The 26,398-nt window shown below is 41.7% G+C and overlaps 1 protein-coding gene across 3 annotated transcripts in view; it reads left to right on the top strand.

Moving 5' to 3' along the window:
- Nucleotides 1–26,102, top strand: part of luzp1 (leucine zipper protein 1) — a 56,603-nt gene extending 30,501 nt beyond the window's left edge. For all 3 annotated transcript variants that reach the window (XM_086274602.1, XM_086274601.1, XM_086274603.1), the window contains 6 exons: nucleotides 10,101–10,453; nucleotides 10,571–12,797; nucleotides 13,553–14,136; nucleotides 14,221–14,340; nucleotides 19,411–19,680; nucleotides 20,319–26,102. In XM_086274602.1, the coding sequence (XP_086130728.1) occupies nucleotides 10,322–10,453; nucleotides 10,571–12,797; nucleotides 13,553–14,136; nucleotides 14,221–14,340; nucleotides 19,411–19,644 (3,297 nt within the window). In that variant the 5' untranslated portion in view covers nucleotides 10,101–10,321 and the 3' untranslated portion in view covers nucleotides 19,645–19,680; nucleotides 20,319–26,102. The remainder of the gene's footprint in view (nucleotides 1–10,100; nucleotides 10,454–10,570; nucleotides 12,798–13,552; nucleotides 14,137–14,220; nucleotides 14,341–19,410; nucleotides 19,681–20,318) is intronic.
- The last annotated feature ends 296 nt before the right edge of the window (nucleotides 26,103–26,398 follow it).

Below are 26,398 nucleotides of genomic sequence, written 5' to 3'. Positions count from 1 at the left end.
TTGCGTATTCGCACACGCTCATTGCAGCATGAGGATTTTACCTGTGCGTGCTGAAATTGTTTGAACATCTGTTATTCTACCACAAAACTGCAGTTCAGCTCATTATAATCGAGGCTGATGCTTTAATGCTGCTATGACCTTTAGCCCCCTTGCTCTCAGGTCATGTATGCTATCAACCAACTGTGTGGATGACCCGTTGCAATTTAAATACTGAACAAACACCGAGAGAAAGTTGTGAAACTAAAGTGACTTGAGAACCGGAACTGATTTCAAAAAAGAGATTGAAAAAAGCACGAGAATAGGTTTGCCTATTAGATGTTTATTCATGCTATGCAAGCTTATTGAGAAAGCTCCTCTTTCTTTCTCTGTCTCTTTCTGTTCTCTAATCATCTAATCACAGCTTATACTAATTTCATAGTATGGTTTCACAGTGGCCAAAGTCTTCCCGTCACTTTACAAGTGGGACTTTCTAAGGTTTCATTTTCCTACGAGCGGCACACCCACACACCAATACCGACTGACCCATAAAATCTATTCCCTAATTCATTTCTGAGCATGTGGATTCCTATAATGGATTTCAGAATTAAAACATGCTGTTATTATCTTAATTAAAAGCTGTTAAATGTGTTACACAAAACTTCAGGAAAAAGTCGACAGCATGCTAACGTTTCAGACTGGTGGCCTTTGTGTGAGAGAGAATGGATATGTTGTTTTCAGTGCAGCAGTTTGGCGAGTATTTGATATTCACCATTTAAACTACATTATAGTGGTTTAATAGCACTGAATTAAATGAAAGGTGTATTATAACTGGATTTAAACACAGTTTATGACTCAGGTGTGCACAGCTCCGTTTCCATGTTTCTACGTTGTTGCTAGTTTAGTTTGGAGTCCGGCCTATATAGGATTTGTGGGACAGATATTGTCAGCAGTTGTTTTTATTATTATTATCATTATTTTGAAAACAGATTTATCGGCTGATTTGTTTCTTTAAGACACACGAGATGTAAATGCATTTCTTAAGATTTGTTATGTGTTATTTATTTACATTCTCCCCAACGCTGCTCACATCAACTAGTAGTTGTGTTTGTGGTGTTCTAGATGTTTGTGTTTCCAACAGTGACATTGTCAAATGCCCTCTGGTGGACAAACTATGTAACGTCAATGCTCATAACATGGCTGAAGGGTGTTTCTGCCATCTCTTCTTTACTTATTTTTATTTATGTCGTGTTTAATGGCTAATATCACAGACAAATCAGCAGCAGCAGAATCCACTCTCTTCATAACAATGCCTACTCCATAAAAGACACTGGATCACATAGGAGTGCTATTTGGAAGGGTTGGTGACCTCTGAACCCAAGCATGGAGGATAACATGCTAAGGGCATGATTCCTTAGAAGTAGGAAAATATTTCTCTGGAACTATGTGGCAACTCAAATTGGACATAAATTTTGACCAGAACATCAAAATGAAGGTTTTTCTAAGCTCGCCTTTGTCTGAAATACAAGTGTCCATACACACAGCTATTTACATATGTCAGTGATTTAAGGCACTTTCTAACTTTGGAAAAAATTAAGTATATGTTCTCTTCAGCTGGGTGTGTGTTTAATAGTGCTCGTGGCTATTGATCAATGGTCTTGATCAATGGTCATGACAATTTGCATATTAATGATCAAGGAACTGACCTCACAGCCCATTGTTCGTTCAGTGGGCTAGTTTCAGCTAACGTATCTCCCGCTGAAAATGCTACGTCCAGATGAACAGAATCAACTTTTTGGGATTTACTTACCTGGATGATTGAGCAAGACAAAGAAATATGTTGGGTTATACAGATGTCTATCAGAGTGTCTGAAAGTTAGTCTTTAGTATCAAAGGTCTTTCGTATCAAAGGACTTTACAAATCAAAAAGTTGGACTGGGAACAAGTATGCCACACTTTTTCTTCATAATAAGAATGTACCACGTGAGCAAAGTTTATAGAGTTGATAAGGATCTTAAGGATATTAGGCTCATTGACGAATAGGCAGGCTATGGATATGAGTTGATGCACACAAAGCAGTTAACTTTAATGCTCATTTTCTGAATGCTTTTTGTGAAGGACTAAATACTTTGAGCAATTCTTCAACATACTGAATCTGTTCTGAAGCTGAGACAGAAATGGGATCGAAACATCCTCAGTTTAGCTTTTCTGGATCATGGATCATGGATCACCCATGTGGACCTGCATGTGCCTGGCTAAAGCAGGTTAGCATGGTAAAAGCTGTAATGTTCAAAGCTATCTATCGCAGTTACCTCCTTTAGATTATAATGACAACATTCATCAGTTGGGGGTAGCGTTTTGCCAATGGGCGTTTTGAAATGTAACTTTTGATACTACTTTTTATAACTGTACCTCAATTTCCCCACCGACCTCTGCCTTTTTAGCAGGTCACCATCGAAAATAATGGCTTCTCCGGTTAAATAAAGGTTACATTGATTGTCTTGTGGCATAGTGTGGTATTGAAATGAAAGTACCACCCGGTTCAGCTTCAGTTGATATCCCTACAGCACATTACACAGTGGACATAAAGTCATACGAGTGGTTTCTTCTGCCGTTAGCTTGAGTTAAGAAGGTTACAGACTTTTTTTTTTTTTTTTTTTATAAACACAATAATTTACAAAAAGTGCCTCCTGAAGATCATTCACGTAACGAGTGAACGGAAAATATATTTTTTGTTTTGATCTGATTATGATCAATTTATCAGGTCTGCGGTAAAGAGATCTTTTTTTTCCCCCCTGTTTTTATTCTTCCCCTCTAAAGAAAAACCGAGGTATGAACTGAAACCACATCCCAGAATTGAAGTATAAACTGACCAGTAGTTTTGGAGAAGCCAGTCAGCCAGTTGGCAGATGTATCATTGTGGCCTTTTTTTATTAGAAGCTGCCTGATCGGAGTAGGCCTGGTTCTTCTAATTTGTCAGCACTGACACTGATTTATAGCAAGTAAAGAGACAGCTCTGTTTTTAATATCCGTGTGCTCTTGGGGATCAAAGAATCCATGCATTTTTGAGATATTTTGTGTTTCTGTTGAACTAACTAGATTTAAGTTGCTCCAGATCTCCTTGGCTGCAGATCTGCCCGAGGACAAGTTAGCTACTGACTGGCTAGTATTTTCGGGTGCTGAGATTTAAATAGAGCATCAAATATACTTCCCCTGCCTCTCTCCTTCTGTGTTGCAGCAACAGTGACTTGTGGATGTAATCCTGATTTCTGTTGGAAAACATGCTACAATTAACTGTTTGGCCATAAAGATTAGGAGCAGAGCCGAAAGAAAAAAGCTCTGGGAGCTTTGAGTTGAATTCAAAGGCACAGCTTCAATCAGGTCATAACCAGAGAAGCCAAAAATGTAGTACATGTTTGGAACAGCAATACTCTTCCAACGAGTCTGACAACTCCTCTTGCTTTTTTTCACTCACCCTGCCACATCTGTCTTACCCTCTCTTCCACCTCTTGTGGGCTTTCTCATCCACATCCTCCCTCTTTCCCCTCCCTCTCATCTTCTTATCATGCCCATCCTCACAAGTGTAGTGGTGGTTTAAGCCCCAGCAACAAGGCCCTTGATGTAGACAGGGGAGGGGAGGGGATAAGAGACCTAGAAATGGGTATGGGTTACTAGGCTCACAGGGAAGAGGATGGTTACTTTTCACCAAAGCTTTCAAGCTAAAACTGACGGACTGAGAAATGTGGGTCACAACCATAGACTGGTCACAAGCAGAACTTTTACTTATCTTAAGCATAACTTTTGACCACCTTTCAGCTGGACAGACCTGATACTGATACTCAGAAAAATACTCGATGCAATTTTTGATACCAAGGGGGATAAAATTAAGTAATGGGGGTTGATTAAACAAAGATTTGAACAACAATTGTCCATACAGATGTTATAGTTGCTACAGTGTTGTTTATTTTCTGGTTCTGTCTAGTTGCCAGTAAACTTTTCTCACCTTCAATCTGGCGCTTTAACTGAAACATAACACTTTTTGCAAACAAATGATTGTGTTATTCTGTTAAAATAACAGTCTGTTGTGACTGATAGGATTTTCTGTTTAGCTTCAATATTAACATTATTGTTTTATTACTAGCCAAAGCCGCTGATGATGACCTAATAGATTTATTGTGGGTAACTGCTAATCGTTGCATGGCTAGCATTAATCTGTTTGCTGGCCACATTAAGAGTTATGACAACGGTTTAATACTTCAGTCTTGTTGAAATGGGAGCTTTACTGACCTCTCGAAAGGCCTTATAAATGCCAGGGTGTGAGTCTTAAAGATGCTTCTAGTGTGATAGCATTTTTTATTATTATTAATTAGTAACAGACTATTAATTTTTCTAATTATCCTACTCTGTACACATGCAATCTATAGTACCTGCACTACTGGGGGACAAAAGTAATACCATCCCATTTTATGAATTTTGGTATCAAAAGGTAACATAAGTATCTGTTCTGGCGATATCGCTATAACCTTTTTATAGTGTGACAGATGGCAGATTATGCATTTTTAGACTTCTTCTGTCCTTTCCTTTTTTGTTGCTCTCCATCTAACTAACAAATGTTGGTTTTTCACACTATCCAAAGTCTGTGCAACTTGAAGTTGAAGTTAATTTTACATCTTAAGAAAAAATACATTTATACAGTTGCTGAGTAATTCCATCACCTACCAATCTTTGGAAGAATTAAAAAGAAAAACCTGACGTATCACCTTACCTTGTTTTAAGGGGATACAAAATCATCACTAAGATGTGTTTTAACATTGAGTGATGTTCTCCTGACATACAGACAGCATCTGCTTTGTCTTTATGGTTGTGGTTAACTGCCATGTCCCCTTACATAAACATATCTATTTTTCTACTAGAGACGACGTTCTCTTTACCCACTATTTCACCACATTTCAGTACTTATACTGTAAATTGCCATTTCACTCTGGCGCTTAAGGAAAAATCCAACTTGCTATTCCCATCCCACTTCAGCTTTTCCTATTGAACAAGCTACACCGACCTTAGCTCCTTATCCGTTTTTCTGCTGAAGAGCAACACTGCCTTTCACTTCTTTACCATTTTTCCAGAAGTGGTGCAACACTGAAAGGGTGAAAGAAATGGAGAAAAAGCAACATGACAGCACAGGAAACCAAACATTATGGGATGCCGGTTTTCTCTTTCTTGGAAAAACGGAAAAATGCAGGCCAAGCATCAGGTCTCTCCACCATCTTGTGGCTTCCACTCCTGCGCCAGCATCCTTCCACTGCAGTTGTCCTTTCACTCACTCACTGGACACACAAAATACACGATACATGTCACACATTTAAATATTCAAACTGGCAACAACCCCCCTACATGAAGATGTGGTTGAGGCATTTTGATTGGATTGGAGCCCTTCTTTAACTACCGTGTATGAGGCAGAGAAGCTTCAGGCCCATAAGTTCCAACCCAATGTCAAGTGCAACAGAGAGGTGATTTTTTTTTTCTTTCTTTCCTTCCTTCTCTTTTTCATGGAGAGAACAGAATGTACTGAAGGCAGCAGGCAGGCAGGAAGAGAGTGGCTAAAGCCTTAATGATATGGTGTATGATTGTAACCTTGGAGTGTGTGCGTGCGTGTGTGTGTGCATGTGCGTGTGTGTGTGTGAGCACAGGCAGAGTGTGTGGACCTCCTCTACAAAGCTTTACTTCTGTATCCTTCTGCTGTTCTGTGACTCCTCAGAACAACAGTAGTCCTGGGAGGCCCCTCTGCTTTCACCTCTTCTTTTTCTCACCCTCTTCTCTCGTACGTCACTGTTCGGCCCTCCCATTGCATCTTCATTCGTCTGTTGAACTGGACTGATTCTTATTTTCTCTTCCTTGTTGCTCAGAAATTGATCATCATCAGATGCAGATGCAGCTTAGGGCTGCTGGGTTACTAATACGCTGGTGCGAACCTAGGCAAGGAAATAAATAGTTACTATAATTTTTACTATTGACAAATTTTTCCCTTTGTTCCCCTTGTGTAATATAAAAATTATGCTTTTTTTTTTTTTTTTTTTTAGCTGTATTCCCTGCAGGTGGCTGAATTGTTAAGATAGAAGAAGCTGTTCAACTTCTTGCCATTTGATTGCAGAAATTGGCACATTTAATTCTGCAACTTACAGTTATGACGTTTCTTGCCCATTGAAGGCACAGGTTTAAAGCCTGTATTGGCTTTAAAAAAGAATGGTCTCTGCTACAGTTGTGCGTGCATTGTGTGTTGTTAATTCATGTGTATTGATAACAATGCCTTGACTATTTCACTTCCTGGTCAAATTCTTTGTCAGTTTACTTTGTTAAAACCTGACCAGTTTTCAGAATGGGGAAAAAATGTCCTGTGTAGCTTCAGAGCTGTCAGAAAACATGCTGGCATTAAGAAAGGGAATTGATCAGCTTGTAGGTCTATGTTTACGGTGTTTCACTTGAATCCCATATACCCTGAGGGCTGAAGGTAACTGCCTACTTGAATTGATTGGTAATTCAGTCATGCCTTGGTATCAGTAACACTGTGACCTTGGGTTTTTACCTTCACATGTTCCTGGTTTATTATTCCTTGCTTTCCCAACAGCTATCCCCATTTCACCGGAACCACCTTCCATTCATTCTTGTCCGTTTTAACACTAACTCTCTGACTTCCCTTTATTTCTAAAGAACCTCAGTGACTTATTCAGATGGCGTTTACGGTACTCACTGAACTCGTGTTGCAATCAACAGTTTCCGTGCCCTCATTTTTGTAACAACAGCAAAATAGAGCATGAAGGTCAAGTAGTGGACATCCTGTCCACGTTTCAGGGAAGTGGAAGAGGCCGGCATCATATAGCGACTGGTTGAGCGCTCTCCTCATATACAGTCCTATATCAGAATTGGGTCAGATAGTTGCAGGAGTTACCCAGGTTTATCATGTAGTCAGAACAATGCAACCATTGCAGAAGAAAATGAATGGGAGGAATGTGTTCAGAAACCAATGACTGAAATATCTGGTTACCAATTGTTCCGATTGACCTGATCATCTGAGCAGACGGGCTTTTAAATATACTCTCTGTGGCTGGGCCGTAATTTATAAACCGTGTTCAACTTAGGAATACACTTCTGCGAAAAGAAAGAAATGGCCAAGGACAGCTTGTCAGTGTCCCGGATAGGAGCAGACAAGGTAGCATGAGGGACTGCCAGTGCCCTGGTTAGTCCATCATTAGGAATGTGTCTACATAAAATGGGTCAGTTTCACTGCCTCAAAGCTCCTGCCCCCATCTAGGTTTTCCATAATTGTCAAACAAAGCACAGAACAGGGGAATGAAACTTGGAGCTGAGTTCAGAATACCTCAGCAGCCCCACTCCTGCCCTACTTCCTTCCCTCTTTATCCTCCCTTTAGCATGTTTTCATGTTCTTGGCTGTACAGAATATCCTACTGACTTATGAGTAGCCAGTTGTGGAAAAACAAAGGAATATAGAGACATAAATGGAGTTTTAAAAGTGCTTATCTGATCTGGATCTTGGATTGCAAAAGAAGGAATGCATGGTCTTTAACTAAATACTGCTTGGATTCTTCTTTTTCATTCATTCATACAGTAATTTCTTTAGTGCTCATTTTTGGCTTCCCCTCTCTTCCTCATCTTGTTTCTGCTCTCCGCCTTTCACCCACTAGCCTTTTCTTTCCCTCTTGTCTTGTCCTGAACATGGATAATGAGGCCCCAGGCCTGCCATAAGTGAATCATGTATGTTGATTGGTTTGGCAGAAGCAGGCCCTTGCCAGAGTCACTTTGCACGCACTGCCACCCCTTGAAAGCGTTCTGTTGGCCGTGCTGGTGTGCGTGTTAGAGAGAGATGAAGGGGAGACATGAGGGAGAGAGGGAGGTAGAGAACTGGCAACGAAATAAAGAGTGAATGAGAGGAGAGCTAGGCAGCCTGCCAAGACAGGAGTGTCTGGATCTAACAAAACACATTTATTAAGCAGGACAGGAGCTGCTTTTCGGGACCAGATTTGGACACTAAGTCAGGATTTGGGATTATGTTAAAGATAAAGTTAAAGATAAAATTATTTTAAAAAAAAAATAAATGTGTTGGATTGTTGGTCATGATCATAGGATCACCAAACTGGTCATATCTACCTAGTTTTGCTGTCTAGAGCCTGAGGCGCAGAGTGTCATTTACTGGACTTCTTGTTTTTAGCTAGGTTTATCTTTCCTGCTTTGTGCTGAAGTCTACAGAGTTGTCTTGAACCTAAATATTTTTGTCAGAGTGTCTGCTCTGTTTTTAATAGATCGATGGGAATTTCTCTGTAATTTTACTCTGCTGGAAGGGGATCAGTCGGGACAGCTTTGGAATAGAGCGACTAGCTCTAGACAAGAGAGATAAATTGGTCTACAGCTCACTTAACAAGCCACAGCTGAGTAATGTCAGTGCATCAAAAGTGACTTATAGAGTAAGGTGTTTTGGCATTCAAATAGACAGCTAGGCAAGCAGTTTTCGCTCCAAATTCTTCCATTTGTCTTCCTTCATACTAAGCCCATGTTCTTTATTTCCTCAGTGTCTTACACTCCAGAGAGAAGATTACCAAACCACTAGACCTCATGAAAGTGAAAAATAATTAAAACCCTACAGCCAAAGCCTTTGAGTCCACATTGTGCTTTGTCATTAAGTAATTTTTGCTATACTGACTTTCAAAGCTTACTGCTTTAGTTTATGTTCAACAAGACATTTTATGAACTGCGGGCTGAGCGGTTTGGGTTTTTTACACCATCTGAAACTATAGAAAATATATTATTCTGTCTTGGCGCAAACCACTACGACATGTTTTACCATACTGTATACCATCCACATACGTGGTTCAAAGAGGTGAAATATGTTTGGTGAATTTACTGCACCGGTTGATGTTTTGCAGCAGTAAAAGTTATCTGCTTCAAAAGCAAACTGCAGTAGTCTTTTTATGTAGTGGTGTGTAGCTTCAGACGGGCTGCCTGAGCTGAATGTGGGGTAAGGAAGAGAGACTGCTGATTGTCAGGGGATTAATAAATGATGATGTTGTGCCCTGCCCTTAGGTCGATTTTCTTTTTTCTTTTTGCCCTGGTCAGAATCATTGGGGGGAAGGGACGTAATAGGGTCTAGAAGCACAAGCAGGAGAACTCACTGCTTGAGTCATGATTGACTTAAGTGTGTTGACAGTTAGATTAACCAAGACTCTGCCTACAGTCAGACTGTAATGTGCTAATATTCTGTGTTCTCATCGCACTGAGCCATGCTGAGCTTGCAGTTAGGACTCCCACTCTATTTTTACATCTTTGTACTAACAACAGAAAGGCAAAGTGATGTAAATATCCCTATTGGCAAGAATTACATTATTTTTTTAATTGTCTAATCTGCACTTATGTTGGAGATAATCAAAACCTCCTTGTCATAGTGTTCTCTTTTTAATCGTTACTGTCTGAATGGACTATGAATGGTGTAGTGTTGAGACAGACCGGTAATGTAGTGGAGGACGCTGGTGTTATTGAGATATGCCACTGTCAGCAAAAGCAAGCAGGCAAGAATCGATATACGGTAGGATCAAGAGCAGGGACTCAGCATTGTTTGTGTGGGTGTGGGAGCATGTGGAGATGTACTAAAAACCTTGTCATCCACTCACATCCTTTAAATTATGGGCAAGATGAACTGTATGGTAGTTTAGTGGCAAAAGGGAAGGGAGGCATAGTTATGGATTATGTTTGATTATCAAAGTAAGGAAGTGTATTTTTGACACAATTTTTCAAATATGAAAAGATCAGCTGACTTTATGGTTATTCAGAAAAAAACAATTTCTCATTATGTTGCACAGTTGTTATATCGACCTGTAAGTGTGAATTAGGGTGTGTGTGTGTGTGTGTGTGTGTGTGTGTGTGTGTGTGTGTGTGTAATACATGACTTGTGTGTGGCCTGTCCTTATATGGTCTCCATGTGCGTGTGGCACAGGGTTCAGTGAGCTAATTTCTATGTTCTCTGACTTACTTCCTGTACTTACTGTGTTACTTTTGAGAATACAAATGGTTGTCATTGTGAAATTAGAGATGACTAAGTGTTCTCTCTGTGCCTCCTACAGATGAGATTTGTCTGCTGAAAACCACTGAGGGAATTTTGAAGTCTTAAAGAGACGGTGGCAAAACGAATCAGAACAGCCTAACAAGAAAAAGGAGCTTTTCCTTGACAGCCTAAAGAACTTGGTAGCACAACGGCACAGATGTGGACTCCCCAAGAGATTTTCATCAGATAATCTGGACAACATAGAAACTTGGTCGATACAATAGAAAGAAATCTGGAACCATGTCAGATCATAAAGACATGACCCATCGCCACCTGAAGCACAAGCTGCAGAGTCTTGGCCGAAGACTTGATGAACTGGAAGAAGCAACAAACAAGCTACAGAAGTCTGAGGATGAGCTTCTTGACCTACAGGTAAGTTGTTGTGACAGTGTGTGGAGGGTTGTGTGTGTTTGTGCATCTCAAAAGAATGACTGAAGTGAAAAAGAAACGCAGTACATGAAAAGAACTGTTGTACTCTCTCCTCTGCAGGACAAGATTATCCAGGCAGAGGGAAGTAACTCGTCCCTGCTTGGTGATGTGGAAGCCCTGAGAAAACGTCTCTTGAAGATCCAGGGGAAAGATGAGGAGGTACGTAAAGCTGAGGATCTTTGCCGCACAGTAAGAGAGAAACTGGAAGAGGAGGAAAACCTTACGAAAGAGCTAAAGGCAGAAATAGAACGTCTTCAGCGACGGATGGCTGAACTCGAGAAACTGGAAGAAGCTTTTGGGAAAAGCAAGTCTGACTGCAGCCAGCTTTGCCTTAGCCTCAATGAGGAGAAGAACTTAACCAAGAAGCTCTCATCTGAGTTGGAGACACTAAAAGCCCGTTTGAAAGAGGTGGAGGGGTCTGAGACAAAGCTGGAGAGAACGGAGCAGGCCTTGGCTATGGAGCTTGAAAAGCTCAAGGGATTCACCCAAACCTTTGTGAATGAGCGTAAGAGGCTGCTAGAGAAACAAAGAGAGGATGAGAAGACCATTCTGAAATTGGAAGAAAAGCTGGCGCACCAGAAGAATCGCTTTGGCATGTCAACGGATTCTGGCAGAGCAGATTTCATGAGCTCAAGAATTGAAGATGAGCTAACATCCACAGCACTCTTAACAAGTAAGCTGGCTGGACAGAAGAAGAGCCATGACTACTCAAAGCTGTCTGAGAATGAGAAAAACAGCGGTCTTGAAGGCTCGCAGGAGGACAACAAAGTAAAGGAGTTGACACAGGAGGTAGAACGACTGAAGAACCGCCTTAAGCAGTTGGAGATTGTGGAAGAGGATTTGAAGAACTCTGAGTCAAAAAATGGTGAGCTTCACGAAAAGTTCCAGATAGAAAGGGACCGAGTTCGAAAGTTAAATGAGCAGGTGGAACACCTCAGGATGCAACTGTGTGGAAAAGGCGGAATCAGAGGAAATGGAATTGGTAACTTGGATAAACACGGCAATGGAAGCAGCACTGCTAAGGTCATTGAAAATGGCAAAGTTGAAAATGAAGAGACTATCCTGAAGGAAGGGTTTAGACAAGAAAAGCCTAAATATAGAAGTGCAGCAACTGTCCCAGAGCCAAGTTCCCCAAAACATAGGAACAGAGATTTATCTCCTCAGCATAAATCTTGGAACAAAGATTTCAGCAACTCTGAGAAGGGTTCTCCCAAGTCAGTGAGAAGAGCCCTGAGTCCTGCCCAAAAGAGAAGGACACCCAGAACTACAACTACCACAAATTCATCTGATAATGGAATACGAGATACAGTGCGAGGAGCTGAGGAAAAGCCAAGAGGAGCCACATACAGCTCTGTGAATACAACTTCTAGTGATACCAAGAAGGTGTCCGTCCTTAGTCGATACCCTCCAGCAGCTAATGACCAGAAGCCACTAAGGACAGCTCACAAGCATACGGATGACATCAAGAAGAGCAGAGAAAAGTTCTCAAAACTGTACGTAGGTAGTGACAGTGAATCTAACAGCTCTGATGTCGTGCCTGACAGTACCTCCAGTACCATGAACAGCATCTCTGCTCTAGAGAAGGAAACGGTGCCTGTGTCCGAGCAGGAATCAACAGACCAGATTCAGGAATCTGTATCTTCTTCTATTTCTACTATATCCAAAGCCAATGGCTCATACACAGCCTGCAAATCTCACATCAATCCCTTGCTGCCCAATGACCACGGGTCAGAGGGTCATTCTTCTGCCTCAGAAACAGAATCTACTGGATCAAGGCCATCTGAGCTGGACCCTACAGCTGAAGCAGCTGAGGCAACTAGCACAGCTGTAAGCAGTAGGACTGTAACCTCCAGGTATTCTAGATACCCTCAAGTCCAGGACTCTCATTCAGAGGGTTCCTCCTCCAGGAGCTCTTTTGATGAGGAGCTGCACAGCCGGTCACAGGGAGCTGAGGGAGGTCACCAGGGATCCATGCATACTCCAGCAGGGATTGAAATCCAACGAGTATGCAGTCCTAGAGAGGCACTGAGGTCAAGAGCTGTGATCAAGCCTGCTATTGTGGAAATTGACAGAAAGGAAGTAATGATTTCAGAACCCTTGCCTACAAATGGGAAACCCAAGATCTCGACCAAACCAATAGTGACTACTACTAATAAAATCACCAGTAGTATAACCATCTACCCAAATGATCCAAGCTCTTCCAGAACCAGCAGTCGCAGCAGCAGTGTGTCCAGTGAACCTGCACCTATTAAAGGACGCCACACATCTACCAGTAACATCGTTATAGGTACGTGTCAACAATTTAGAATGATCTAGTTAAACTTATACTGCATTTTTCAGGACAGGATCTAGATACTAATTCTAAATAGTACAGTAAAGACAACATTTTTATTTGTTGTCACGTGAAACCTTCTAATTAGTGCTCACAACTTGCAGCACTCACAAAACTGTAGCACACCTTTTGGACAGGCTGTTAGGGTAATTAAACCTGCTACAAGCCCCATTATTATATGTCCAGAAAGTGGTGCATGGTGAACACCTATCAGTCATCGGCATCTGCTTCCCCAACATTAAACCTCAGTAAAGGTTTTTTTGTAGCAGTCTGTAAATGTGCTTTTGTCTTCTATAGGATTGGGTGTTTTAATGTAATTAACCCCTAGTCATGTTGGCGGCAGAACCATCTGTCTCTCTGCAGAATGAAATTGTGTTCCCTGAGATGATCATCTTTATTCAGTTCAACTCAGAAAATCCCAACAATCCCCCCCACCCCCTGAGCCTTGTGGCTCAGGGATAGGCAGCCACCTGCCTTGACTGGTTACAGATGAGGGGAAAGAAAAGAGAGCCTAGTGACATGGTAATATTTGCTAACAAGCATTAAACACAAACTTAAGCTGATAGGATGTTATTTGTTTTTGTCCTGAGCCAAACTGTTGGACCGAGATTAATTTTGCACCCCCCAAAAACTGATATTTTAAAGCACATGTCAACTTACTGTCAACTTGTTGCATCTGTATAAATGTATCATTTTATATATATTGCCAGGCCCAAACACTGATCATCATGGCAGTATTTCCGTCCCATATGAGATCTCCATACCCAAGAGTGAGATCACTTTGCGGCCATGCCAGGACCAGGACTGTGGGCCACACAGCCACAGTGATTCATCATCAAGGTCTAAACTCCACAACTCTTCCAGGGTGGAGACCACCACCAGCCACCTGTGCTGCCAGCGCAGCAACTTTAGCCTCCAGTCCCCGGACGTCACTTCCTCAGACTTCAACGACACAGAATCAGGATTTGAGAGCAGCAGCAGCACGACCACCGTCACCAGCTGGAGAAGCCAACGGCAAAGCCAACCGTCACACGAAGACAGTTTGCCAGATATGAAGAATGTGACCGTGAGAAGCCCCTGGAGGAACAAAAGCGCCATGTCTGTGGACGAGGGAAGTCGAGGAAGGAGTACGAGAGCAATGACAGATGGCGGGTCTGAAGATGAAACCGAAACTGCAACAACGTGGAGGGCTTACAGGGCAACCACCTTTGACACAGAGGACTCTGTAAACAGTGGAAACGGAGGCGGCGGAAATGCTGCAGCACAGAAGGGAGCCAAGCCGTCCCCTGCTGAGGTGGGGAAAGTTAATAAGTGTATATCAAAGTAATTTCACACACAAAGGAAAAAAATAATCGAGGGAATTTTCTCTTTGTCCCAGGTGTACATGCGTAAGATCTCTCAGTCTCCCCCTATGGAAACAGGAGGGTTGGGAAGGGCCATACCCCATGCACCCGTTACCTCTCAGTCCTGGAGCCGATCATATTCACAGCAGCCACCGGTAAGGAAAACTGACTTCAGGTTGTTAACACTTTCCTGTAGTAGATTCAGTTTTATAGGCTTTTGTTTTTATCAGATATGATATAAAACACGTGGCTATTGGATGCAACTTTATTTTCATTTTTGTTCTGCTTTGAAATATGCTTAATGTTCCTTGAGTCTGTTTTCTTGGTACATTTCTCAAGCATTTGTAAATTTAAAAAAATGAATTGGTGATACTCAATTAATAAAGTTGGTATTGCGCTTAGAGTATTGTTCTCTGCAAATAGTTTTAGCATGAAGATAAAGACTCCACACAAAGTGCAGCTGCAGGCCTTAGCTCCTGGTGTGTCCACTTTGCATTAGAGCTCAGCTGGTATTTTTCCCTGACGCCAGGCTCCGTGACTTCAAGCTTAGCACAGCAGTTCTGCAGGCCCCACTCCTGCTGCCCCAGTAAGCACAAAGAGAAAAGGGTGGGACAGAAAGTAGTAAGGATGGAAATGAAAAAGACCTCAACAGGGGGAAAAGTAGGTTAGAAAAACCTCAAGGAGAAGAAAATAGCTTTCTCCTATGTGAATGTTCTACCACATCAGTGAGAGACTCAGTTTGCTATTCTGGAAGACACCATGTAATAAGCAAAGGTGTCTGTTAAGGTCTGCGACTTTATTTTATGACTTTGTTTTGTACATAGTATGTTGTCACTGTTTATAAGAGCTTAATTTAAAAAATTTCAATTTAGGTGTGGCAGACTTTTCCACTGTTAGCACAATGTAATATGTGAGGCTATGTGGGCCATTGTGATTATATTGTGATATCATGTATGTGAGATCATAAAAAATGGAGTGTGAATAATATTTCACATGTATTTTGTATGTAGTGATGCTGCGATTTATAAATACATCGTCATGGATCGCTGTCATGCATGTTCAGTAACGTGTCAGGGGAAATCTGGGGTTTTGGGTCTTTCAGTACAGCTAACATGGCCTTGGAGCTATAATTGCCTGCAGGACTCCTCCCTAGTCATTATCATCAATGGGCTTAATGAAATCTACCCAACACTGAGCCCCAACCCCCAAATGCCCCCTTTCATCACTGATATTTAGCAGACTGGTAGAAAAAGTGTGAAGGGCCTTGCTCTTTTTCTTTATCATAAAACCCTGGCATTAACAAAATAACCTTGAGTTTTTGTTTTTTTTTAATGCTCCCATTATGCAGTGCCCACTCAGTGCCACTCGGCCTCGACCTTAGCTCTGCAATTTCACAACCACAACTACTTAAGATAAGCCTCCTGTCCCACATCACTGATGCTTTGTGGTCCGGGAACCCGGAACCATCGAACAAGTCCTGTCTTCGTTGTTTAAGATCGGCTGTGAACTGTTAAACCACCGTCCCCCTGTTCATTTTTTTGTCACTCGTGCACTTTTTAATTTTATTGTAGGAATTTCCCAAATCCACTGTGCGGTAGAACCTTGTTCATCATGACATTTCATGCATGAACTGGTCACTCGATTTGGATAGCAATTATGTGCAGAAATTACCCCAGTGCAATAAAAAATAAGTTTCTTCAAAAACAAAACTGGGCTTTGAAGCGTGTCTTGGAGCAAAGCCGATCATCTTTGGTTTGGATTTGTAGAATATTTCAGCGGTCTGAACTGCGTCCGTTCCCAAGAGGCTTGGATAAATACAGCTGTACTTAGGACAGTGGAAGGTTGGGATTAGTCTGTGTTTGCAGTGTCAGGGGTTGATAAAAGAGGGTTGTGTTATTACAAGGTTGCAGACGGAGCCGCTCTCAACATCATTAACTGACACCCCATCAGTTGTTATTCAGCTGGGTGGGCATCTGTGTTCCTCTTGATTCATCAAAGTTTGTTTTTGTTTGACATGTTTGCTCCTTGTAAAATTGTCTTTGAACCTTAAAATGATGAATGAAGAACATTTTAAAAAATCTAGTTTTTCTTCTAGAGATTTAAACATCAGATTGTTGTGACTATCTTTCATGCCCTGGTGATGGAAGGAGAGCAGACTGAAAATCAGCTTTCTGTGGACCAGTGAGGACATATTGGTCGATAGGCATTAAGGAGGAGAAAACACTCCCAATTCCTATAAGTACCCTCAGCACCCTGGGCAGACTGATAGCTTATTGATTAGCTTTCACTTTTGAACCTCATGTATAAATTATCTAGAGGTTATTTATAATAGAGACAGACAGACATCTTTTCCTCCAGTGAAAGGTCATGGTCATATCTAGTTTATCTGAACCAACACTTTAGCAGCGTGACTAAACTATCAACTGCTTTGGCTTGTAGTGATGGCATTTATCGAGACTCATTCAATCTTTTATCCTTTTAGAGCTTCTACGATGTTCAAATTTGTGCAGTGGCATCAGTTACCCTTTGTACTACAAGTATGAGCAGATGGCTTGATGGTTAGCATTGCTGCTAACAATAAGCATGCTAGCAAGGAAAGCTGAGTCAAGTCTGTCCCGTAGTCAAGTCTGTCCCGTATTCAGTAAGTGAAAATAAAATAAACAATAAAAGGTGAATCAAATGGACCATTACGGCAAGGCTGGGATGGTCAATTTGGTAAAGTAAATCTGTTGGGCATCTTTCTTTGCCTTTAGACAACAATTCTGATGGCAAAAGAGCCAAACGGGACAGGCAAAAAAAAAAAAAAAAAGAAAAAGTTCTTTACCAATTTTAGTTAGTGCAAGAGAGTTTCCACCACCGTGCAGACTTTGACGTCGTCCATTTTGATGTGGCGAGCAATCAGCAGCCGTTGAATGGATGGAATGAAACGAGGGGTGAGGAGTCTTTTTCTGATGCTGTAATAATTTTCAGCGTAAAAGTCATCAGCCACCACTTCAAAACCTTGTACTCCCTCTTCGTCCACCCTCCGCCCGCGAACTTGTGCCGAGACTGCCGGTGCATTTTCCGCAGTCTGCGTCTCCCTCTTTGCTCATAAGAAAGAAGTTTCTATGAAGATTTAAGCTTTGTCAATTGCTAATTAGGACACAAGTTCTTGTTTTAAGTTTAGTTCGGGCATAGAGGGAACACCTTAGTTCTTAGAATTTTAGTAATTTAGTAATGATGTATGTCTTGATGTTTTTTGAAAAATAAAGTTTTGTTCATGGTTTCTCATCTATGTGGTGTTCCACATTTGACAGTCGGTCCTGCATGCTGCACAACAACATCCAATATTAAGAGAAGAAAAAAAAAAAGCAAGGAAAGCTGTGTGTGTGCCACAGCTCCACAACACACGTTCACACATACACAGCCGCTTGCATTGCATTCCAAGCACACTTGATTTGAATTGCCTAACAGGCCGGCATTTAAATAGGGGTTGCTTGTTTTCTGTGGCAGTCACTCCACACCTTAGACTGCAAGAGCAGTAGTACTTCCATCCCATTGTAGCAGTAGGAAACTTCAGCCTGCACTCGAATGAGCTGTGAATTTACGTTTGGCCAAGGAGCGAGGCACCAGAACATATTATACTGGCAGTAAAGTGTGGAGTCAAGAGTTGATCCACTGTTAACTGTCCTCCTGATTTTTAAAATCATTACCAGTGAGATTGTCGGAAGTTCCACCTCTTGTGAAACAAGTCATCAGCAAACAAGAAACCACAAACAGAAAAAGCTGATCTGGAAGAACTCGAATGCACTATTGTATTTATTTCACAAATCTGTTGGCCATAAGTTCATCAAAGAGCAAAATTCATCCTCAGACACACTTAGTCATATTTCAGTATTTTGGCCAAGATGCTCCTTCAGTTGGAAGCGCGGAGAGAAGCCATTCTCATGTCAGTGCCCCAGATAAAAGCTGAAGCAGGTTAAACAGCTATGCTGGCTTTGTTAAAAGGACATTCCTGGCCAGTTCTCCCTTGAAAATTTGATTAAATCTCGAGGGATTTACTGGGTGGGAAAAGGTGAAATAAATAAATAATCCTGAAAACGTAAAACTCACAAAAATACTGCAACATTTCCTGGTTTAGTCTGTACAAAAAGTGTAATTTGATGTGGACAAAGACTCCAGAAAAACCTGTTTCAACCTTCTTTTTTTTTTTTTAGTCTGGCTTCATATTTTTCATAGATATGTGAAACTTTAGACTATTTCCCAAAAGTCAAACTAATTTTCTTAATATCTTAGAGTATGTGGCTTGTTCATTTGACATATAAAAGCTGGTCAAAGAGCAGCACTTTTGTGCAATGTGTGTGTATTTGGGGGGTTTTGTTGCAGGTTTTATTTAACCAAGCATTATTTTAATTCCACTGCCATGTGTTGTACGGTACAAACCTCCCGTTGGGTGTAGGAGGAACTCTACATCCATTTCGAGGAAAGTTCGTGAAAACTCCCAGTCTTGGAGCATTAACTTACCATAGAAGGAGAATATGCCACTTGACGGTTTCCTCCCACAGTGACTGAAGCAGGAAGTGACCACACTGAGCACACCCACTTTGGCAGCCTTCACTGGTGACTGATTTCCTGTCTCCCCCAGGAGACTGTGAAAGGCAGACCAGCAGGGCTCCATTAAAGCCAATTAGCAAGAATGCTTTCTAAAACTGCACCAGAAGCCAACTCCAGCCCACCAAATGTCACTAATTATGGTGCTTTTTTAAAAACTGAAATTACAGGAGTGGGGTGCTGTTTCTGTGTGCTTTAAGAACTGCATCGTCATCCAACTCTCGCTTTCTTAGAGAAGGGTTACTGAGGTTATGAGAGAGGACGTGCCATTGTATCCACCACAAACTAGAAACTTGGGGTTTGTTTTCTAGTGAGCCCGCCAAATTATAAATCTCTCAGCTTGGGGTATGTTTGGGGTTTTTGGTTGGGGATTTTTCCCCTGGCAGAAATCCACATGGCAGACTTTACTTGTCGCACACCAGTTAACATTAACGGCATGTAGTCAATGCCCGCATAAGACAAAGGTCCGAGCAAGGCCCCACAAAATGCCCAGAGCTCCTATAGACAAACTCCAGAGTTTGGCATTAAATTTCAGCAAAGAAATCCAAATTATTCCTCTTAAACTTGGAAAAGCGCTTATTTCGGATGCCAGTTAATACAACAGCCAGTTTTTAAATGTAATTTCTTTCTTCCAGGCTTCTGATAACTTGGACCCCAGTCCAAACCCGAGTCACAGCCCAGCCTCTTGGAGACGACAGATACCCAGTAGTGATCTGGGGACCTCTTACGATCGGATAAGCAGGACACCTGGAGCCTCTAGAGGAGGGGAGCCCTGGTCCAGTCGGGGGCAAGGCTTAGGAGCCAGAGCTGAGGGGAGGAGCGGAGCAGGAGGCAGACCGTGGAGCCAGCGTCAGTCAGAGCAACATTAGACCAAGTGAGGAGCAGGATTGAAGCAAGTGGGGCAGGTAGGAGGTGGCTGGATTTTCTTTTCTTTTAACTCCTGATAGTTAATTAAAATATACAATTATTAATTACCCCTTTTGGAACAGCGTCTCATCTATAAAGGGGCTTTCTCCTTCTATTTATATATTATCGTCATAGCGACAGTGATGAAATCTTTGCACAAGGCAGTTTACAAACTGTGCTGCAGCAAAATTCTCAAGTTTAAATATGCTTTTTTTGGTGACTTCCTCTGGAAAGACCAGCATAATTAGGGATAAATTATGGAAAATGAGAGAAAAGCTCACTTTGAACCCGGATAAGCATACAGTAACTTCATTTAGGATTGGAGACCTCATTCCTCCATCATACTAATGATATTCACATTTTACATGTACAGCTGATTTGCCGTAAAAGACTAAAAGACTGGAAATTAAAAATTGTGATTTAAATTGGAAGTGTACCAATGAGCTCGGTCTCAATATTTTTCCCCAATAATTGCTTGCAAATTATCTTGTTCTTTCTGGCAAACTTTCCACGAAATTATAAGGAAATTACAGACCAGTCATGTTTCTAACAAAGATGAATAGTTACGATAACATTTTTTAAAAATGAAGGATTAAATGTGTCTCTTTTCTATTCATTTTTTCCCCTCCCATAACAGCACTCCATTAAGCTCTCAACTGCAAAATAAGGGCCAAGCGCTAGTTTCCCATCAAATGACGGCTACATAGATCACCACCACCTCCAGCAGACAACAGTTTTGCAGCCACACTGAACAACAAACCACCGACCTGATGATGAGTGTATGCTGAGACATGGACGCTTCTTCCTATTCAAAACTGTTCCAGAAAAAGCCGTGCATGGAAGGTCAGCGCCTGTACAGTGTTTTTGGAGGTTTCCTCACCGGCCAGTGTATTATCTTCTGCTTCTTCTGTTGGATGTATTATAGTGTAATCCTGAAACTTGACAAGGGAGAGGCTGGCACGCTGCGCAGGGCTGGAGATTTTCCTGTGCGCCAGAGTTGGAGGAAAATAGACTCAAGAGAGTTTGTTACAGTAACCTCAGAGTAGCTGGAAATGTCACTTGTGCTTCAGAACTTCAACTTTTCTTCATCACTGAAAAGACGAACCCAATCCTCAGTCAACAGCAGCGCATCTTTCTCTCTCACAGGGCTGGATTTTCCCGTAGGATTCTCTATAAAACCAAACGATCGCTACTTTAAATGTGACCAAAAACAGGAAGCGAATTCCCCTCGGTTTTGTTTCAGACTCGTTTTTCCTTCTGAAAACCTTCATCCAATCCCATCCCGTCCCCCCTTCACCAAACACAAGCCATGCAAACGTATCCACAAAACAAGAAGCAAACACATCCACATTTTTAACGTTCGGTTTAATTTCAGCCCATATCCCGACTTTCCAGCACGCGGTAACCTCAAACTGGATTTAATTTGAGGTCTTAGATGCTGAATGAAGATTTGCATGTTTCTAAGTAATAAATGAAGAACACTTGAAAGATTGTGACTCAGCATGCTTAAAGGGTTGCCGGTTGGCTGGATTTTTAGGTGCACGCACACACACACACACACACAAATACAAATACAGACGTACACACAGACACATTTTTCTTTTTTCTTTTGTCTTCACAGGCCAGGACCTTGTTTATGTTTTTCTGTTATTTTGATTCTTTTGTAATTCGCTTCCTGTTCTGCATCATCCTTTCGCTTTCTTCTCAACCGTGTCATTTGAAAAAAGAAAGTGGACTGCACGCAATGAAATGGAATGCACATGCAAGAAGAAAAAATAAATAAATAAAAAACAAGAGGATGGGGGGTGGCATTGTTTATAACCTCAAACCATGACACAGTTTCCATGGTTCAGTATTTTACAGCTGTTGCAACTGTCCTCATCCATGTGTTTTGAAAGAGCCATAGCAAAAATGGAGTTTCTGTTTGAACTGAACTTTGGACTTTCGATTACCAGCAACCATGGCCTGGCAGGGTGGGACATTTTTTTAGTGATGCCATAAGTAATGTGTACACACCAGTCATAGGAACGACCCAAGGGCGTTGGACTTCTAACCAGGAAGTGACAGTCCTGCTTGTACGTGACTTGGTTCGCCGTGCGAATCGTGCTAGTGTCTCTCTTTCTTATTTCTATAGAGGTGTATTATTTTGTTACGACGATAAACAACACCTGGTGGGTTGGTATGTTGGAGCAATCACTCATTGCCAGGGGCCACTACGGCGGAGACTGTGCAGTAGAATTCAATTTAGCCACCGGCCAGTAATAAAATGAGGTGTTTTTTTTGTTTGGTTTTTTGCTGAGGTCATCAGAAACCCTGCTGACGTATTCAAGTTTCTCCATAAAGTCTATCAACAGGCACCGGCAGGATCTTGAGACCGTTGCAGAAGATTGACTGCAGAATGACAGGCTATGTAAACTTTTAATCCTAGAACAAAATTTATGAATGTTGCTCAGGAGGAATGCAGCTGAGAATGACCAATTGCTCGATGGCTTAATGCTCCGATCCAACACGACTGCATTCTTTGTCTCTCGCATCTGTTAAACTGTAGACAAGGGGGGGGAAAGAGAGAAAAACAGAACCATAACTGTGACAACTCTGGACCAAGTTCTGGATCTGTGAAAGAACTTGGGACTTTTTAAAAGCCTGCTCTCCATCTGGCTCCTCTGCTGTTGTGGATTTTAATGCTGTGTTGTCGGACCCTGCTGGGGATGATCTGGTTCACTTATTTTTTTTGTTTTTTTTTTTTGTTTTTGTTTTTTGGTCTCCTGTATTCTACCAGCCACCATCAAGCTGTAATATTTATTAGTCTCCACATATGTGCAGGTTCTTTTATTGTGAAAAGATCTGCCTAATGGCAGGACCTCTGTCTGTTGCCACTTTGTCACTTTACAGTTTATGCAAGCAGGAGATTATATGCAATTAAACTGTCCCCCCCACCCCCACTGCAATATCTGTAACCATTTCAGCCGTCATCGTGTACAAAAAGAGGTGATGACTGTGTAAGTGAGAAGTTTGCTAGGTTAAAACTAAAAGTTTACCTTTAGGAGTGCACATTTTCACCAGTCTGTCTTTCCATTATGTTTACCTTCTTGCAGTAATATCTACAGCATGTTCGTCTGTGCCTTGAGATGCGGTATAAGAGGTAAACTGTCCCAACAAATTCAGACCATCGCACAATTTCCTTACACTTGCAGTAAACATAAATAACATGCAATACAAACATGTAAGGTTTTGATTTGTTCCGTTTGCATTTAATTGCATTTTTCTTTTATTTGAGAATAGTTTTGGTTGACATTGTAAAATTATTTTTAGGGGAAATCCTCCCTGAAACTGTTAAAGGACACGAGTCACGCCGCTGTGTGGATTTGACTGTCAGAGTCACAGGGTGCAGCTCCGCCTCTGAAAGGCTTGCTTTGTGACTAGCCGCCTCCGCCGGCTTTATGATGGCGCAAAAACGGACCAGACGCACTGTTTAGAGCTCTCAGTGCACAAGCCAAGACATGATGATCATGTAGTCCTCCTGTGCTCCCTCTGTTATTCTTCTACTTCTCATTTACCAAGAGAGAATGCCCTCTCGTCCCCAGTCTCTCATCTTTTCGACCAATTTTAACTTTCCTTTTAGGATTTTGCTAAAAATCAAGTGTCCCTTCCTCCTCCCTCTGTTTCTCTGTATTTTCCTTAGATTCTCACTTCCTAAAAGGAAAACCTTTTCCCTAAACAGCAGTGATGTGTGCTACTGGTGCAGAGGCTCGTTTTATTGAAGGCCAGAGGCCTGTCACCAGAAAATGATGGGCAGTTCCCTGAGTAGCTGAAAGGTGAAAGGTCAGGTCTGGGTCTAATCCTGTCTCTACATCTTGATTTCAGGGCTTCTAAATACAGGAGCGTCAAAAATGGCCAGCTTGGCAGTGACGTGCACATGATGATAATTAAAACATCCAGGGGGGGGTATCGAGTTTCAGTTTCTCCCACATATACACGTGCTCTTCTCTTAGTGCGTTTGTTGCTGTTGTTGATATGTCAGCGAGGGTTCTCATTTAAAGCTCAAGTGGCGTCTGCAGAGCCCTGAGTTGGCTGGAGGGCGTTTGTGGGTCAGGATGGTGATGCAAGCACCTGAGCCACAGCCCATTATCCTGCCTCATGGGCCATAAAGTTCTTGTTACTGTTTCCCTCCAATCCAACGTGATGCTCCACCACCGATCCCTAAGCAGCACCACTGTGAAGCATTTCTCCATCTGTGAGTTGTTTCTTTTGAATCTTTCTCGTCCTTTCTTTCCCTAAAGAGTGTTTGAGTTCGGGGTGGGGGTGTTCCAGCTGTCAGAAACTGTAGGTTTTACGATGCGTGGCAGGTTTCTCCTCCTCAAGGTCGGGTTCAAAGCAAGCCGGGCTGGGTAAAGGTCAAAGTTGAAACTATGCGATCCACCTTTCTTCCTTCTAAGGCCCCAATGTTCCCAAACGCTACTGCTAAACCTGATCGAACATCCACTCCATCCAGTGAGACTCAGCTGGACTGTCCCAGCATGAAGACCACCCGTGGCATCTGTGTGCGCTTATGTGATTGTGCAAAATGCAACTGCTCACAGGCGACAGGTCTTACTCAATGCTTCGGTGAAAGTTGGTGCAGTGTTAATATGGTGGAATGTACTAATTGGTTTTTGGGGGAGCTGCAGTGATAATTTCACAGGTTTTAAGGATTCCGGGGCTGTTTTCTTTTCCTGATGTCTCCTCTGATTTGTGATTGATGGTTGAATGTGGACTGAATTACAGCAATGGTGTAATAGCTGCTGTTTAAAAACAAAAAGAGGCTGCTTCTGCTTTCCTGCTAGGATACCAGCTAAAGAGTTAAGAGAAATCCTCTGAAGATGTGTTGGTATATCTATAAACATCCGTTATTTTGTTTTTCCTTTTATAAAAGTAGACTAGAATGTACTTAGTGGAGATTGGAGGAATGTTAGCAGGCCCTTGTCCTCAAATGCCTCCATTGTGAAGCCAGGGTTATGGTGTCATTGGGGTGTCACAGGCTGTAATCTGCACTTAACCAGCACTTAAACAACTAATGCCCCCTTCAAGTCCCCCATTGTTAAAACGTTTTCTCTTCTGTGCCCCCAAAATTGTCCGTAGCTGTTTGCTGAATGTACCACAGCTGGTTATGTAGGGTTTATTATCTGTTTCTTTTCAAGAATCATCTCAGCAGGTAAAGGAAACTGGCATGCACTCAGTGAAAAATCATGTTTGCGTCTCAGCCTTTTAACAATGTGCCAAAATCATTCCACAGTATTTACAGTTTACAGAGATGGTGCAAAAGTTTCCCCAGGAGGACACGGTGTCTCTTAAGGTTCTGAAATAAAGGGGAAATATAAGTGAGGTTTGTCTTTTCTCTGTCATCTCTCTTCTTATGTATTTTTTTTCTCTTTGTTAAACAAAAGATGTCTTATTTTGGAATCTATATTGGATAGATTTTATTTAAGGAAAAACTAATTTTGTAAAGTGGGCCTTATTACTGAAATATATAAAGTATTTGTCCATCTTGACTTAAAGACTTTTTTGTTTTTCGAGGTAATGTATCTCCTTTTTCTTTGTCACACTCCTGGAGAGTTCTTCTTCATGTATTTTGTGCTTGGTAGTTTTAATGCAAGACGTTTCTCACAACTTGGAGACATGATGACGCACCGTGGATGAGGAAAAAGAGAAAGAGAGAAGCCAGCGTCGAGCGATGGTCTTTGAAGAGTGAGAGTCACGTGCGTTTTATCAGAGCTGAGCAGGTCTCCGATGTTGAGCGGTTCAACACGTGTCGACCCCTTTTCTCTTTTTTGGTTTCGTGTTTTCTTTTTAAATCGGGGACCATTCACTGCTCCAGCCTCTCGCTCATAAATTCAGGGTTTGTACATCTTCTGTGCTGTATGTTTGAAAGTGCTGCCAAAGAAAGAAGGGTGCAGGTCCCCAGACATGTGTATATATTGAAAACACACAATCTTAACAGGAACAATCGGATAACAAATTAAAATAATACATTTTTGTTTAACTGGATGTTCTCTCTCTCTTAACGCTGATTCATCCACATCTAAGAATTTCTGAACTGTACAAATGAGGCGTTTATTTGTTTGTTTATTTGGGTTTTATTAATAGATGAGTGTATATAAATGTGTGTGCAGAACAAGGAGACTGACAGACAGAGGTGTCAAACACAGACGTATATGTAATTAAAATCAGATCAAAATTGTTTTATGATTGATTACTGCTTCTCTGTGTCAGCAATGCCAGGCGTACTGTGTGGGGAGGCTTTTTTTTTTTTCTTTTCAATTTAAACTTAATACATTGTGCATGTTTTAACCTTTCTGTGGCTGGCGCACTCTGCATGTAGGTCTCTTGAAGCTGTACAGCAGACCATATGTATTCCAATAAAAATAAAAACCGACCTGTTTGTAAAGCGTCTCCGTGTTGGAACCTGTGTAAAAATGCAAACGTGTATGTTAATCTCGTTTTATGTTCTTTGTCCAACAAGCTCAGCAAGTTTTGATTTCATAGCAGTACACCCATTTTGTGCGTGCGTGGTGCGCTTGTGTGTGTGTGCGTGTGCAAGAGAGAATCCTGGTTTAAACGGAGTGGAGAGAACCGCACCTGATGGTATGCAAAATGAGCAGGGAGACAAATGAGGCAAAATTGGTCAGGTACAAAGGGGAGGGAAACCGCAGGCTGCTGTGGAATGCAAAGTCAGCACAC

This window comes from Aulonocara sp. 'chitande type north' Nkhata Bay, linkage group LG19, assembly GCF_057382095.1.
Source record: "Aulonocara sp. 'chitande type north' Nkhata Bay isolate Kocher_YH1m ecotype deep benthic linkage group LG19, A_spYH_male_GT1.1, whole genome shotgun sequence".
NCBI classification, from domain to species: Eukaryota; Metazoa; Chordata; class Actinopteri; order Cichliformes; family Cichlidae; genus Aulonocara; species Aulonocara sp. 'chitande type north' Nkhata Bay.
This window is presented reverse-complemented; position numbering and strand designations above follow the sequence as displayed.